Consider the following 15,085-nt stretch of genomic DNA (forward strand, 5'->3'; position numbering starts at 1 on the left):
TTTTACAAATTTTAATTTATAATTTGTTGTGTGGTATTCAAAGCTTACTTATGTTGTTTTACTGTAAATAGTTAAAAGCTTATAAATATACACATTCAGAGATTGGAACTTTTTGACGACCTTGTTTTGAGATGGGTCTTTGTACTTTGTTTTTATTTTTGTAGCACTCCATGTTGAGTATGTTCAGAAGAATATAAATAAAGCCATATAAATAATAAATATTTGATATAATGTCTATTCTTTGCATTAGTACTTCATTTTACACATAATATTACGTTATTTCTGGTATTAAATTAATTTAAGCAACAACAAAAAACTGAGGAGCCATTTGGGAGCCGAAAGAGCCGGCTATTTTTAGGGAGCCGAGCTAAAAGAGCCGGCTCTCTAAAAGGAGCCGGAATTTCCCATCACTATTACCTCGGACTACAGTATTCTTTAATATGTCACCCTGACTCTGAGCAGTGTTTGCGTCATGTTGCAATGGACCAATGGGATTAGACAGTGTTTTCACGTATTGGTTTGCTCCGGCGGAAGGAGTTTTAGATTCTGTCTTTCGCCTTTCAAATGCCAAGGGAAGAATGTGAGCGTTCCTTGTATTTTGATGAAATTGCAACCTCAAATTTTCATCACAATTTAGTCGAGTATCACTCAATAGTTTGTTGATGTGTTGTTATTTATATCCTTAATCCGTCACCCCTGCCTGCCACTCTGATGGTTTGGCCCGATTTCCCTCCGTTTCAAGTTGTGGCTGCTCCTCTGCGACTGTGGTTGCGTCTCCTGGCCTCCACCGACCTTATCCACTCACTTTGGCGTTCTGAGAGGGAATCTGGACTAACGGCCGAACATGGCCTCTTTGTCTCTACGAACGATTGGATTATAAATACACAAGTGTTGCAGGTAAGCGCGGCTGTTCCTCACTAGAAAGCCTGACATTGGATGCACATTCACGACATTCTTCATGGTTCCTTCGGAACCGCAAACTGCACCTCTTCACACGTTTGCCAACGTCACGCTCTGTTTATTTACCTAAAGCGGACAACAACACAAGGACACTGGCCCGAGATACAAATTGACATCATATAAATGAGGTGCAGTGATGATTGGAGCGAACGTACTGTTGGCTTTCGGTCGTTTTGAGACCGGACAGGCACAGCACAGGCTTCTTTAGCTCATGTAACACATTTGGGTGGCTGCTGCGGTGTTATTCACGTTAGATCTGCTTTAGTGACACATGCTCCATTTGTGAATGTGTTAATTGCCTAATTATAATTTGGCCAATGACTTGACGCATGAGTCATTGCTGGTTCGATAATATGCTATACAGTACATGCAATGTGTAATTCTCTGATTGTAGTTGGTAGTTGTGCACCACTCTAAACTACATCCACACAGAGGAGTTGCTAAATTTATGTTTCTGTGTAAATCAATGTTAAAGACATGGATTATGTCACATTCCGAATGTGCGCATAATCTAGGGCAGGGGTCTCCAACGTGGTGCCCGCGAGCACCAGGTAGCCCGTGAGGACCACACCAGTAGCCCGCCAGTGCTAGGATTGTGATTTGCTCGTAGAAATTTTGATTTAAAAATGCAAACATGGGCAGCATTATAGATTCTATAGCCACCTATTTAGCTATCTAACTAGCTAGCTACAGTATACATCTAGCTAGCTAATGTTCTAATATTATTAAATGTAATTTGTACAAATGTTATTTTAGACGTGTATCAATTTAGTAGCCCTTCACACAATCAGGACACATGAAGTAGCTCTCACTCTCAAAAAGTTTGGTGACCCCTGATCTAGGGGCTGGACATTCACACAATAATAAGCGTCATTATTTTGTCCACGTTCTTTGGCTGTCATTTGTAGCTGATAATTGGATGTACTGTAGTTGTATTTACTGTATATGTTAGGGCATTGTTCCAAAACCAGGCCTTCAGAAGTACCCGTTCACGTCATACTATAGGTTGCATTCACAAACGTGCACATTTGTTGAATGACTGAACATTTGATCCAACTGAAGTCGAGAAAGATGGCCCATATTAGATGCATACCTTACATACATTAGCAGACATTTCTTTAAGTCTGCAAATTAGAATGGAAGAGTTTGATATACTGAACAACTTCATCCCATGTCTCTGTGAGAATTGATTACCGGTAGTACATATATTACATTTCGTTGTTCCTTTTCTTTTCATATTTCCATTGAGTTGTGGTGCTGTAGAAGTCAGACTGTAATTTAAGGGTTTTGTAGCACGGATGGACAGACAGTAGCACATACTGTCCATCTTTTGAAAGGATGTTATAATTAGGGATGTCTCAATCACTTGTTGTTGTTTTGTTTTGTTTTTTGCACCCGAGTCACTGACATGAATGTAACAGTTGGAAGTCAGCATGGTTTGATTGGTCGCACCTCCCAGGGACACGCACGGATGGTGTCATAAAAGGCGACTGTTGTTGCATTACCATCTTGGAAGCCAAATCAGTGTAGCAACAGAGTTAACCCAAACCTCACACGTCAAAATGATGATATAATAGAGGTTGTATTGTCAAGTCGGCATTCTTAAAATGCACAGCTCTAGAGTCGCCTTGAAGTGACATCATCATTCAACGGCGCCACTTCATAAGCATTCCCTCTTCCCTTTTGTTAGTCAACTTACCCTGCGATGCTAGCAAATGTTTGGGCTCCTTTTTTTGGTTGTTTGAACAAACCGGTCTTGTACAACCGGTCTTAAAAAGTTGCAGCTTGAATAAATGACGTGAAATCTTGTGTGATTGTTGTTTTGTAAGAACCAGAAATTACATTATGGAGGATAAAAACAAGCAACTGTTCTTTCATTTTGCAATAATGATTTTTAAAAGTTGAGAAAGTAAATACATAAATAAACAAATTAGTTTAAATATCAGCCAAATACACCACCATCCATCCACCCACCCACCCAGTTTGACTATAAAATAAAAAGAAAGTAGCTTGCAGTACTTTGTATGCAGTACTTGTCAAGAAAACCCAAGCCACAAATACATTTTAGAACAGGGTTGTTAAACACATTTTTTGTTGAAAGCCACATTGCAGTTATCATTTCCCTTGGAGGGTTGTTATGACTGTGAAACCATCTGAAGAAGTGAAGAATAGCGGTTTGATCAGCTGTTGTTTAATTTACTGAAATGAAGGTTTGGTAGCATCAACATGCTTACAATATATATATGTATCTTATTTATTACATATGAGAATTTGAAATATTGTTACAGCGTTTAGCAAGAATCATGAAAGTTGAAATGTTTGATTTGCTTTTGTGGGCTACATAAAATGATGTGGAGGACCAGATCTGTCCCCACAGCACAATTTGACATCCTCCTTTAGAAGTCAGTAACTTGGCAAACAACTTGACACTGCAATTTACTGTACTTCAAAGTGAGTGGATTGTTATATAGTACCTGCATGTGATTTGTGGATAGTTCTAAAAATATCTTTAAAATCTTTTGGGAGTTTTTCTCCAAAATGTCTTTTTTTAAATATGAAGCCCAAGAAATACACAATTTAAAAACAAAGACAAAACTAATAGTAAAAGTAATAAAATGTGTCGGACTACCAGCATTAGAGTGTGTCATTTACATTTTTTGAACCGCCTTGAAAAGTAACTTGACTGCTCTCTCCAGCCATGGTGCACTTGAGCTCTGCTAGCCGCAATCACTGGAGCTGCCGCTACTAAACGATGTTGTGTTGTTGACATCTGGAGCAACAGTTTGTAACGGCAATATCGGCACCTCCAACATAGTCTGCAAGATGAGGCAAGTTAGCCGTGAGGCTGCAACATGCTGCCGGAAACAACTTCAAAACAAAAGCTTACCAAGATGTCTTCTCCCTGCATTGGTGGCGTGTTACTGTATTGGTGGGGTGTTGCTGTGATGCGTAGCATGAACAATTCTTGCTCCGGTTGCCTTGACTTCTTCCTGAGTGTACATGTAAATAAGCGGGTACTCGAGACAGAAAAAAATGCCTTGCACCCAGTTTTGAATTGCGGCACTCGAATTAGTTGAAGATTTGTTTTACCTCAAATTAAGGCAATTTATCACCCAAACCTAGGTATGGTGACAGCAGTGGTACTGGTGTATGTAATGATATCAAAACATGGATTAATCCCTAGAATTTGCTCTGGATTAGATTTATGTCAGGGCCATGCAATTCAGAAGTAGGCCATTAAGTTAAACACATTCCTGAGAATAGGCCGATGAGTGTTTACATTTTGCTAGTCTGCTGACCCTTAAACACTGTAATAGAGCTCTGCAATCTTGCTTTTCCTTCTGCGAGTGATGAATGACGCTGCTTATCTCGGACCCAAGCATGCCCTCTTGAGAACTTGTATGCACTATATGCAACATTTGATGTTGCATATAGTGTTTTGAGCCCCACACTTCTGAAGAAAAGTACGGTAACTTAAATCCATTATGATAGTACATTGTTGTTTTGTTTTCACACTTAATTACTAAGTCTTCGAATTACACTTATCAGTAAATGTGAGGACGAGGCACATCGCTAAAGACACACACACACAACACTTAGCTCAACAATTTAGTATGTTCTGGCTGTTAGCAAATGCCGATCGGGGCATCAAATTGGAATAAAGCTCTCCTTAGCTTCTTGCTTTCATGTGACGGTGTTTCTGTTTCGCTTTCCCCAAAACAGTTGATCTTTGCCCAGTGTAGCTGCTAAATTCATCATGGGTCAAGAAACTCGCCTTAGGGGGAGGGGGGCATGACTTGAATCAGTTTTTTTGCACATTTTCGGAAATAGGCAATTTATAAAACATTTACTCGGTTGTCTAATTTCACACTTGATAGAGACCCAAGTGTTAGAATGCATCGGGTACAAAGGAGTGACATTAACAGTCAATGTAAGGATGTCAATATGTAACACCTTTCTGGGATAATATTGCTCTTGGTAACTTTATACCACAATGGCAAGCTGTATGTGGATGTCGTGAAACAGGTGGTTTCTTTGCTTGACAGTCTTGCTGACTGAACTAATCCTACCAGAGTGGATGTCTTTACCCCGCTGATATTTATATGCTTGCTTGTTGTGGTCTTCGGGTTTCACTGATCATATTAGATGTGTGTCCTGCCCTGTTGACTTAGAACGCTACGTTCTCTAATGAAATCCAGGCGACAGAATGTAGCCTGTGACTGAAGGACCCACCCGTCCCTCTTCACCCCAAGGAACCGTTGTGCTGTCCATGTGCACCAGCCACTTTTTTGTTTTTGGCACAGCACATTGCTGTCAATGAAATGGGATGATGTAGCTTTGTTTTAGCATCGTACACTGAGGCAGGTTAAACATCTTAATAGTGGACATTTTTTTTGCCATTTCATTGCAAACCGCTGCCACCTACAGGACTAGAAGTACCAAAGGTCTAGTCAAGTTGTATTTCAATTATTATTTAAACTGTTAGCACCTTGAATTGGATTCAGTCCATGCATAAAATAGAAACTTTTTAATGCATTTAGTAATTTAATTTTTCATAGTCAGTGATAATGAACATCTTTTCATACAGACATTTTTTTCTGTCACACACATTTCCCATCTGTGCACAGGCTTCCATATTTCCTCAGCGTAAAAATCTTTGGACTGATGTCTCAGCCAGTCGCTCACAACACTTTTGACTTCGTCACATCCAAACTTCGTGCCAATAACTGTGAACTGCTGAGGCAGGTCAAGAAAAGACATAAAAAACCCCCGCAGGAGTCGTTTGGCATCCATCGGTCAGGTGTCGTTTGGTATCATGACAACGCAAGGCCTCACACAGCAGCTCAAATCGTGCACACCATCAATGAGCTGGGCTGGGAATTGCTCCCTCATCACCCTTACAGCCCAGACCTTGCCACTTCAGACTTTCACCTGTTTGGTCCCTTCAAAGCGTTCATGAGAAACACAAAGTTTCAAAGTGAAGATGAAGTTTCATTTGATTTCTCCAAATTTGCTTAATGTAACCTATTTGTGTATCAATTTTGCTAAGACCCCCTCCCCCCTTTAAAAAAAAAACGCAAAGGCTGAACTAGGTTTTGTTTGTGTTATGCATAGTCTTTCATTACACGTACTAGTTCAGTAGGAGGTTTGGAGTGTGCGGGGTAACCAGATCCACGACACTGTGCAGTATCAGCCTTTGCGATGAGCAAATGCAAATGAGCAAAACACAGCAATCCACATGCATGATAGATAGGCAGCAAGCTGTGTGTGCTATTGATAGCAACACGCCTGTGTGTCAGTGTTCCAGCGTTTCAGTCATTTTTGACGACATAATGGCCATGCTTGCTCTTGCACTTTGAATGAAGCCGGAAAACTGTAATGTTGTTGGCCAAATAGCTGTTTTAAACTTTTGGAACTTTGGGTGTAGAGATTAAACGGTAAAAATATTTATATATCACAATTGTAGTGTCTTTATTATTTTTCTGGACTACTTGTTGTGCATAGATACTCTAAAAGCATTGCAAAAAATGATTTTGATTAAAAACAAAACAACAAAATCATTCAGCAATTAAGAGGTGGTTAGATGCATTTGGAAAATATGTCACACTGAAAATGTGAAATCTATATATATATTGCGCGTCGTCCCGCACGCGGTCTGTCCTTCCGTCTGTCCCTTTTCAAAACGTACCTACTTCACCGCGCCGCCACTGCGCCGCTCAGGCAGTGGCTCACTACGATCGCACGGGCATCTTAGCGAAAAAATGTTGTCTACCCACAAGCCTTGCAATGAAATTGTTAGTTATTTAGTACAGCTAAACATCTCTTTATTTTCGCGATAAGCAGCGAAGATGAACAAAAAGTTGAACTAAGTAACAACACTTTTGTGGGCCGAAGGCCCACCTTACCAGCCTTCCGCAGGAACTAGCTGATGAGCCGCCCGGAGGGCTGCGAACCACCACCTTACCAGCCTTCCGCAGGAACCAGCTGATGAGCTGCCCGGAGGGCGGCGAGCCAGCTAGTTAACTTATAACAGATCCGGTAGTTAAAACCATCGCAAATCGTTGACAGCGATGTCATCTAAATAGTTACTTTGCATTTGTTATGTAATAAATTGTAATAAAATAATTCAACCAGAATACAGTGCTCATGGCTGAACATTTGGACCCACTATGTTCCTATATTATGCGTGTGATTGATATTATTATATTTAAGTTTCGATAGGTCAGGGGGGTGCCCAGCCTTTTTTTGACCGAAAATTGACTTTTCAAGCAGCCAATCTCCCACCATCGACCCGTTGCCGCAGGTTCCAGTTTGTGAAAAGGTGAACCTACCCTAGTGGGAGATCTGGCAAAGGGAGGCAGGGATGCACTTTTGTAACTTGTTAAGTGCAGACGCATCACTATTGTAGTTCGCAGCTATTTTATCCCCAAGACAATTTCGACAGAGAAATTGGCCACTTGCCAGTGTAGAGAATGTGGGACATACTTACCTTGTCACTTCCTGTTTCAGCTCGTAATTGGCTATGTGGCAAATGGGGAGCGCACGTCCGAGAAAATGTGTGAATAATTGATGCCCCGTTAAAAAGGTTTACTCCAGCTCAAAAGCGTGATCTGATTTTCTTTGGTTGATTCTGATTAATTTTTTAATGATTATTGCTTTCGTCTGATTGAAGTTACGTCTGCAACCACTGTGGGGGGTTTCTTTTACTAACAAAAGTTAACAATGATATTGTTCATGTATGAACATGTTATGTGAACAACTTTATTGAGTTGGTCTGTGAGCATTATTGTTTCTCCTTTTCTTTTTTTTCTGAAACTCAATGTTTAGGTTACTCCTGAAATAAAGATGTGTGTGTGTGCATGCAACACTTAGTTTTTTCTTTTCTACCCCCCCAACCCCAAATTCTGCTGCCGTAGACTGCAAATTTTCCCAGTGTGGGACAAATAAAGGTTATCTTATCTTAACATTTTTTTCGTGAAACATTTTCTCTAAGTAACACTTATTTGTTGAGGAATATTACGGCTCATTAACACAAGTCAGTCTGTACTGGGTGATTCGTGTGACCTAAAAAAAATTAATTTCTCTAACGATAACTTGCACATCCTTAACATTTAAAACAGATAAAAAAAAGCGAAGCCAATTAATGTAGATTATGTGCTCATATCCTGAAATCATGTACATATAATTATACATAGTGTCTAAGATGTGCAGTAAAATTTGTACAAATCCTGCATACTGTCTCTGAGAGGTGTCTGAGCTGTTCCGCCATTGCAGTACACCTCTAATGTAGGTGATCATTGGTTGCCACATAACATTGACAGAGACGCTATTCTTGCTGATAACAAGCCATGTAATATGTATTTTTCTCCTTGAAGATATCATTTGAGCATCTGAAAACTACTCTCTCAAATTTTAGTGACCCGCTGTTCACCATTTGTCCATGATACAAAAAGAGGTGCATTTTTTTACCTTGTCGACCAACGACAAGTCATTTGCTGTCGAAATAAATCTCTCTCAAGCGTTACATTAGTAGTGCAACTGTTAGTTGAAGTAACAACTAGGTGGTGACTTGAACTAATAAACCCTTTGATTAAACTATCCATTGTTTAGACAAAAAATATTCTTCTTTCCGCTTGCAATTCTGCCGTTGAATGAGTGGCGAAGGTGAGGAGTCACAACAGATCATGGGCAAGGCAGGACGCAGTGCCATTTAAGGATACACGCCAATATGAACACAGTGAGCCTAGTCATCCCAGCTATTTTGGAACTGTGGTAGTGGGTAAACAGTTTAGTACATCTCGGTTACATCAGTGGTTTTGCAGTGTCATCCCAAACCTTCTTTCCTTTCTGATATTCCTCATATATATGTACAGTAATCACTCGTTTATCGCGGGGGTTACGTTCCAAAAAGAACCTGTGATAAGTGAAATCCGTGAAGTAGGATTTATTTTAAAAAAATGTGAGGGGGACAATAAAGTTGTACTTGGTACTTAATAGGCAGCTTTATTTTTTAAAGTTATTATACAATATTGAACTATGTATAAAAATGCAGAGGCGATTGCTCTAAGACTGCAAGGGAAACTGAGCTTCCCCTAAAATGCAAGAAAAGTAAGTGATCACACATACGTGTGTACGTACAATTGTGTGTCACAATTGTGTGATAACTGTGTCATTGACTAAATATGCGCTACAACGCGCTCAACTTTTCTTCTGAATCAGCTTCTTATTACTGGTTACCACGCGACTCTCTTCTCATTTATTCCCGCAGCTTCACTGTGCTTTAAACTGTGTGGACGCTGAGCGACGACCGCGTGGACGCTGGGCGTCTAGAGAGTTCAGTGTAGTTTGTCCCAATCCATTGAAACGAAATGAGTCATTGGAGAAATGCTGGTTTTGTCCCCCTCAGCTTTTCTGCATGATGATAGGGTGATCTGTCTGAGGCTGAATTTCTTTTTGATTTACAGCGAAATGAGCCAATCGCCAATCTTATGGTGAAGGCATCCTTTTCATTTTTTTGAAAAGGAACAGACATATTTTATGATGTAGGCCGAAATTGAGCTTCCCCTCCTTGACAGACCAGCATCCGCCACTGATACAATGAAACCAAAGACCAAAAATTTGCAAAGGTAAATTTGGCAAGCTGTACAGGTGTGGAGACCATTCACGTTGGTCAGTCCCTTAGCCAATCAGGATGCAGAATACTATTCACTGTTTACAAAAAAATCATTACAAAATCTGCACACAAAAAATCCTAGAAACAGCGAAGTCGCGAAGCTAACATAGAAATCCTGATGGAATTTTCGATTAATTGTCCGGGCTAACTGGATTTTGTGATGACGCAGATAACACTGTACTGTGTTTTTGGGGTGTATTGCTGTCTGCTGCATTTTAGTCTGTACCATAAATGGGCGCCTACACTTGCCCGTGTGTTTCCTGTTTGGATCTGTGTGGCTTCAAAGCCCCTCCGGTGTCTGGTGCTTCCATTCGTAGATAGTGAAGAAGAGTTTTTTAATTTTTTTTCTTTCAAGTCTTGTCTTTTGTGAAAAGGACCTTGGTTGGTTGGTTGTCTTGCCAGCTAATTTAGTTGAGGTTTCATACACAAAGCAAGTTCAGTCACTAACCTCCGACCATGGTGTTACATGTGCAACGGAATAACGGTGTTTGTTCTTCATTTGTCACATCCTGTAGTAATGGTCATATGTTCCATTAACTTCTTCCACAGTGACTTTCTTTTTCCCCACCCAACTTGATAGAGCGCACTAATTCACCAAATCACACAGAATGCTACATGGCAATGCTTGTTCTTCAGCCAAAAGCATCAATAGTATGGTGCTTTGTTCCTGTTTGTGTTAGATTTACTCAATTTATCTGGCTTCTGGTGAGTTTGCCATGTCTGCTCCCCGGCCGTTCTTGACAACAGCATTTGATTTCGATTCATGCTGCACCATCCAGCAGAAGTTTCATTTAATGTATTTCTCTTTCTTTTCCTGACAGAATGAGAACGCCCGAGGGAGGCAGTTAGAACCTTCCACTTGAGAGAGAAGCTGACATCATACGGGGCTGTGGTTGGACCCAGAGACCCCTTTTTATGGGGGGGTGAAGGGCCCTATCAGCCTTGTGTGAAGTCTGAACCATGGGGGATGGAGGCATCAGTGCAACGGGAGGAGAAGGTGTCAACCAGTCCCACGTCCTGTTCGACAAATTTGTCCAGGCAACCACATGCAAGGGCACACTCAAGGCCTTCCAGGAGCTGTGTGACCACCTGGATGTCAAGCCCACAGAGTACAGGGTCTTTTACCACCGGCTCAAATCCAAACTCAACTACTGGAGGGCCAAAGCACTTTGGGCCAAGTTAGACAAGAGGGCCAGCCAGAAGGAGTATAAGAAGGGCCGTGCCTGTACCAACTCAAAGGTATCTCTCACGTTTTGAACCACTACTGTAAGAAGTGATTCCACTGTCTGTTTGGGCTTTCGATTGAATGATTGTTGATAACAACCCACAGTTGGGCATTGTTTCAACTCATGACACAAATTAGAAGTTTGATCTCATCCCAGGGCCAAAATGATGACCATGTCATGGGCTTACAATACTGTACAGTGACGACAGAGAACACAATGAAGTTTACAAGTCAATATAAAACCAGCAGTAAAAAAGCAGTAAAAGTCAGTCACCATACTGACTCCGGAGGACCTCTGGCGAAACCCAAGCGGAGTGGCGGCCCTGCTCGCCCGCTGGGCGGCGGAGGGGGGTCTGGGGATCCGGGAGACGGAGTGAGGGCCCGGTCCCCCAATGTCGGGGCACGGGTGGGGTCGACAACAACAACAGTAAAAGTCACTCAATAAAATCTTTTTGGGGTTCTTCCCCCTTAGTACCCCAAAGCTGGTTAAGGCTGCCCGACGTCAAAACAAGACCCCGTTGACGCTCAATGCTATCCAATATAAAATTATTGACTTTATTTTTCTAACTTTGACGCTAGTGTCTGATCATTGGTGCTGGACCATGTGGCTTACGAACAGCCATCGAGCTCGCCTTCCTGGGTGCCAAAGTGGTGCTGTTGGAGAAGAGAGATGCCTTCTCCAGGAACAATGTGCTCCACCTTTGGCCCTTCACCATTCAGGACCTCAGGGGGCTTGGTGCTAAGAAGTTTTATGGAAAGTTCTGTGCTGGTGCAATTGATCATATCAGTAAGTTGCTGACAGCACAATGTGACAATCTATTACGGTTTTGATATGTTTTATGAAATAATTTGTGATTTGGAGGAGCGATGATGTCATTGTCCTTGTTTTGTAGGTATTCGTCAACTTCAGCTCATGCTGCTTAAAGTGGCTCTCCTCCTGGGCATTGAAATCCATGTCAATGCAGAGTTCAAGGGGCTTATTGAACCTCCCGAGGATCAGGAGAGTGAAAGTGAGTCATAAAATTGAAAATCAACGTGCTTTGCTTGAAGCGCAATATTTGCAGTTTTCTGTAATGCTGCATTTTTGGTGTTTTACAGGGATAGGCTGGAGGGCTGATGTCCACCCCAGGACACATCCCGTCAACGAGTTGGAGTTTGATGTGATCATTGGAGCGGATGGAAGGAGAAACACACTGCCAGGCAAGTCGTCCTCTCCTTTTTCTTCAGCTGTGAGCACGTATTCCTTCAACCAGTGAGCAAACAAAAATGGCCACAGTATTCTTGGTTTCCTAGGACATAAATATGTACATCATTTTCAAATAGACATCTGTCATCCGTGTATGTGCTGACCTTAAGACCACACACACAGAGTTTGTGCATTTTGCTTCGACATACTGTAATTCTGCTCTACTCTATACTGTAAAACGATACCATTATTCAGTCCCCACGCTCTAGTTATTTCTACAAATTATGTAGCTGTGTTTGTGGTTAATAACAGATTACATGAAATCAGAAATACAGTACAACTTTTAAATGATGTTAGGGTTATTCCGCTGTCTAAAGTGTTCATCTGCTTTATCATTTAGGTTTTCGGCGGAAGGAGTTCCGTGGCAAACTTGCAATCGCCATCACGGCAAATTTCATTAACATGAACACGACAGCAGAGGCTAAGGTTGAAGAAATCAGCGGAGTGGCCTTCATTTTCAATCAGAAGTTCTTTCAAGACCTCCGAGAAGCAACAGGTGCAAATTGCAGAAAATTTCCCATTTTGCAGAGCGGATCACAACTCGGTATACGTAATCAGATGTTCAGCCTTCTCTCTCATCTCTCTGCTCACCCGTAGCAATTTGTCAGTCCAATTATAAATCTTTGATACCACTTTTGTCCAAGTTTTTGCTGACATGGCGATGTTCCCAGAGCTCTGTTATGTTGTGCTCTGTGTCGCATAATTGCCTCTCTTGTCCTGCGCCGGAGGCATAGCAGTCTGCTGCTGCAATGGGGAAACGTTTCGGGTTTGGTGTGTAACACTCCTTTTATTTTATTACTGTATTATTATTTTTTTTTTTTTCAATTGGTCTTTTTAGGTATTGACCTGGAAAACATTGTCTACTACAAGGATGACACACACTACTTTGTGATGACTGCCAAAAAACAAAGCCTGCTGGAGAAAGGAGTCATTCTCCATGTGAGTGATTAAAAAGCTGATCGCGTGTGTTTGCGTGTGTTCGCGATGGAGAATTGTCAAATACCATTAAAACGGTCTAGTAGACAGTAGCTTCACGCACGTACAGGCCGACACCGTTTGATTTTTTCAGTCCTCCCCATTTTCCTCTCCAGCCTAATGGTCTAACCAAGCCAACTGTGGCGAGGACACAGCTGTCAACTCGAGCACACTTACTTAATCTTTGTTCACATTGCGATATAGACATTTTCTTTCCTCTCCCTGGCTCACATCCACAGGAAAGCGCCAAAACAAATCTGCCTTCCTGTAAAAACATTACTCAAGGTGTGTCATCATGGCTACAGGTGTTTTGTGTTAAAATAACAATTATCCATTCTACTTAAAAATCTTTTTGATGTGCAGGTACACTTTAGGCGAGAGGGAACTGTAGAAATGGCCGACAACCTAAAAGCAGAGGAGGAGGAATAACGTATTTGATCAAAGTTAAAAACCAAGTCTCTCCTCTGCTCTATGGAAAGGTAGAAATGAGGACAGAAAATGCTGGCAGGAGATAAGCGAGGCGACATAACTCTGTCAGGATATATCAACTGACAGCTTCTACCGCTCTCACCTTCTGCCAGTTCCAGCCTGGCATTAGACAACCCAGAGAGCTTGAAACTGTACCTCCCACCGCCCTCGATGAAAACGGGTTACTCCCAAAGTATGCAGTGATATGACGCTAGATGTTTGAGAGACTTGTAAAGAACAGTTCATTCTACACATGGACGCTGAAAACGTTGAGTTGCACGGTGATTTATGACAGCCGCTGAATATTTTCAGAGTTGAGCTGTGTCTTCACGTGCCATTTCTTACTTATTTCCTCTTTTAACATGCAATGCGGTGACAATATTCATATGTATCTATGTATTCATGACCTTTTAAATTGTTCTGTCCACTTTGAGATCCAGACGCTTGGTAACTCTGTTATGACAGGAATTGCATTGGTTTTTGTGTAGAAAAGAATCTCAACATACTGATCACATTACTACTTGCTATGGTATTCATTCCTTCATAGTCACTTGAGCAATAAAAGCTGCCTTACAATAATGCAAATGGTCATTAAAGTATTGTGTTGAATCATATGTGATGGCATGACGGTGGTATGTGCAGGTTATAGAAGTTGTACCTCCAGAAAGTCACATCTAGACATTATGAGCCATGGGCAAATAGTTTGATGTATTTGTCAGTGTAATGTCAAGAGTTTGGAGATTGGAAAAGGTCCCAAAAGAGAGGCCAGGACACCAGGAGAGGTGCAAATGGCAACAGCCCAGTAGCAGGATGAATGCGACTCTAGCGCAAGGAGGAACAGGAAGAGCCGTCCGAGCCCTACTAATTGACCACGAACATGCAACTTAGGCTTTTGTGTGCAGGTTTTTTTTCTCATTTAAGTTTTCCCATTGTTTTTTGAGCTGTGTAGTATCATCCAGGCCATTATAAGGCCATTGCACATTGTAACGGGATGTAAATCCAGAGTTGCTGTGATTTAAGAGTCATCATTGACCACTTCCTTTTTTTGTTACATCTGCAGGACTATGCGGACACAGAGCTGCTGCTTTCCAGAGCAAATGTGGATCAGGTTGCCCTCTTGTCTTATGCCCGTGAGGCGGCCGATTTCTCGACGAACCACCAGCTTCCCACTCTTGATTTTGCAATCAACCACTACGGCCAACCTGATGTCGCCATGTTTGACTTCACCTGCATGTATGCATCAGAGAGTGCCGCCATGGTGCGCCAGCGTAATGGCCACAAACTGCTGGTGGCATTAGTGGGAGACAGCCTGTTAGAGGTAAGTGGTTTGCACATTGCTGCTCATTTGTATTTGCTCTTCCATGGCCATATTTGGGAGTTGAATCCGTTGCTGTCTCCAGCCCTTTTGGCCCATGGGTACTGGCATTGCCCGAGGTTTCCTGGCAGCCATGGACTCGGGCTGGATGGTGAAGAGCTGGGCTCAGGGAAAACAGCCATTGGAAGTGCTGTCTGAGAGGTGAGCGTGTGGAAACACTGA

At 41.8% G+C, this 15,085-nt stretch overlaps 1 protein-coding gene across 2 annotated transcripts in view; it reads left to right on the top strand.

Annotated features, from left to right (window-relative positions):
• Positions 1-537: 537 nt before the first annotated feature.
• Positions 538-15,085, top strand: part of mical3a (microtubule associated monooxygenase, calponin and LIM domain containing 3a) — a 61,538-nt gene continuing 46,990 nt past the window's right edge. The window contains exons 1-9 of one of the 2 annotated variants that reach the window (XM_052061587.1): positions 538-897; positions 10,456-10,873; positions 11,439-11,646; positions 11,753-11,869; positions 11,958-12,059; positions 12,446-12,601; positions 12,944-13,044; positions 14,609-14,866; positions 14,949-15,064. In XM_052061587.1, coding sequence (XP_051917547.1) covers positions 10,595-10,873; positions 11,439-11,646; positions 11,753-11,869; positions 11,958-12,059; positions 12,446-12,601; positions 12,944-13,044; positions 14,609-14,866; positions 14,949-15,064 — 1,337 coding nt within the window. In that variant the 5' untranslated portion in view covers positions 538-897; positions 10,456-10,594. Of the gene's footprint in view, positions 898-10,455; positions 10,874-11,438; positions 11,647-11,752; positions 11,870-11,957; positions 12,112-12,445; positions 12,602-12,943; positions 13,045-14,608; positions 14,867-14,948; positions 15,065-15,085 lie in introns of those variants that run through there. The other variant, XR_007961837.1, reaches the window with a different exon arrangement.

Source organism: Hippocampus zosterae, chromosome 3, assembly GCF_025434085.1.
Source record: "Hippocampus zosterae strain Florida chromosome 3, ASM2543408v3, whole genome shotgun sequence".
In the NCBI taxonomy this organism is placed as follows: domain Eukaryota; kingdom Metazoa; phylum Chordata; class Actinopteri; order Syngnathiformes; family Syngnathidae; genus Hippocampus; species Hippocampus zosterae.